At 44.4% G+C, this 1,116-nt stretch overlaps 1 protein-coding gene across 1 annotated transcript in view; it reads right to left on the minus strand.

The window, feature by feature from the left end:
* Window positions 1–1,116, minus strand: part of LOC116703542 (protein PFC0760c) — a 9,713-nt gene that overhangs the window by 748 nt on the left and 7,849 nt on the right. Inside the window, exons 5-6 of the mRNA XM_032538338.1 lie at window positions 415–451; window positions 117–331 (exon numbers count right to left, since the gene is read on the minus strand). Of these exons, the coding sequence (XP_032394229.1) occupies window positions 289–331; window positions 415–451 (80 nt within the window). The 3' untranslated portion in view covers window positions 117–288. The remainder of the gene's footprint in view (window positions 1–116; window positions 332–414; window positions 452–1,116) is intronic.

Genomic DNA, 1,116 nt, shown 5'->3' on the forward strand with positions numbered 1-1,116 from the left:
TGAGACTTGGAGCAAAGTCTCATGTTGTGTCGAGCCTTCTTAGAAGGAAAGTTTGACTCATGTACATTCACAAAAAGACCCTAGGTTGCATTTTGGCCAGAGTTACGCTTTAACACCAGTACACAAATATATTTAGATATTCGTTTAACAATTTCTATCCAGTCATTAGTGAGCAAACACAGCCCATACTTTAATGTTCTCAAGGAAAAAGACAAAAATAACAATGAAAATCAGAAGTGAAGGTGACACGTATTGGTTGGGCCACATGGTGGCAACATATGATAGGGTTTAGTTGTCATCGTCATCATCATCAAAGACATCAGCTACAGTCCTGTGGGTGGAGAGACAAACAGAGGTTGTAGGATAATTCATAAATGTTTGAACAGGTTTCAGTTCAGGGTAAATATGACTTACTTGTAGATGGATCCAGTCACTTCATCAAGAAAACCTCCTGGAAAAACAAAATGACAAAGCAATTGTGAGTTGTCAAATCCAACATTTCTCATCAGACTTAGATTTGTTGCCCTCCATTTTTGTCATATCACAATCTACTGTAGCAATATAAGACGAGTCATTTGATTAAACTGATTAAGTCTGACTTCATTATTACGTCAAAAATGTAGCAACAACACAAAATGTGTGTGATTTGTTTATTATATTACATAACCAAATTTGGTCTCCGCGATAGGGACCAAAAATCGAATTTGGTGATCCCGGGTCCTGGGTCTTTCCAGAGGCCTCCTTCCAGCTGGACGTGCCTGAAATACCCTCCTAGGGAGGCATTCAGGAGGCATCAAACCACCTCAACTGGCTCCTTTCGACGTGAAGGAGCAGCTGCTCTTCTCCGAGCTCCTCTCGGATGACCGAGCTTCTCACCCTATCTCTAAGGGAGATTCCAGCCCCCCCTCCTCAGGAAACCCATTTTGGCTGCTTGTACTCTGGATCAGGTTCTTTCGGTCACGACCCAGCCTTTGGGACCATTGGTGAGGGTAGGAATGAAAACTGACCGGTAGATCGAGAGTTTTACCTTCTGGCTCAGCTCTAGCACTCTAACAGTGCAACATAGCCAATGTAATACCCCCCCCCCCCCCCCCCCCCCCCCCCCCCCCCCCCCCC

This window comes from Etheostoma spectabile, chromosome 15 (assembly GCF_008692095.1).
Source record: "Etheostoma spectabile isolate EspeVRDwgs_2016 chromosome 15, UIUC_Espe_1.0, whole genome shotgun sequence".
In the NCBI taxonomy this organism is placed as follows: Eukaryota; Metazoa; Chordata; class Actinopteri; order Perciformes; family Percidae; genus Etheostoma; species Etheostoma spectabile.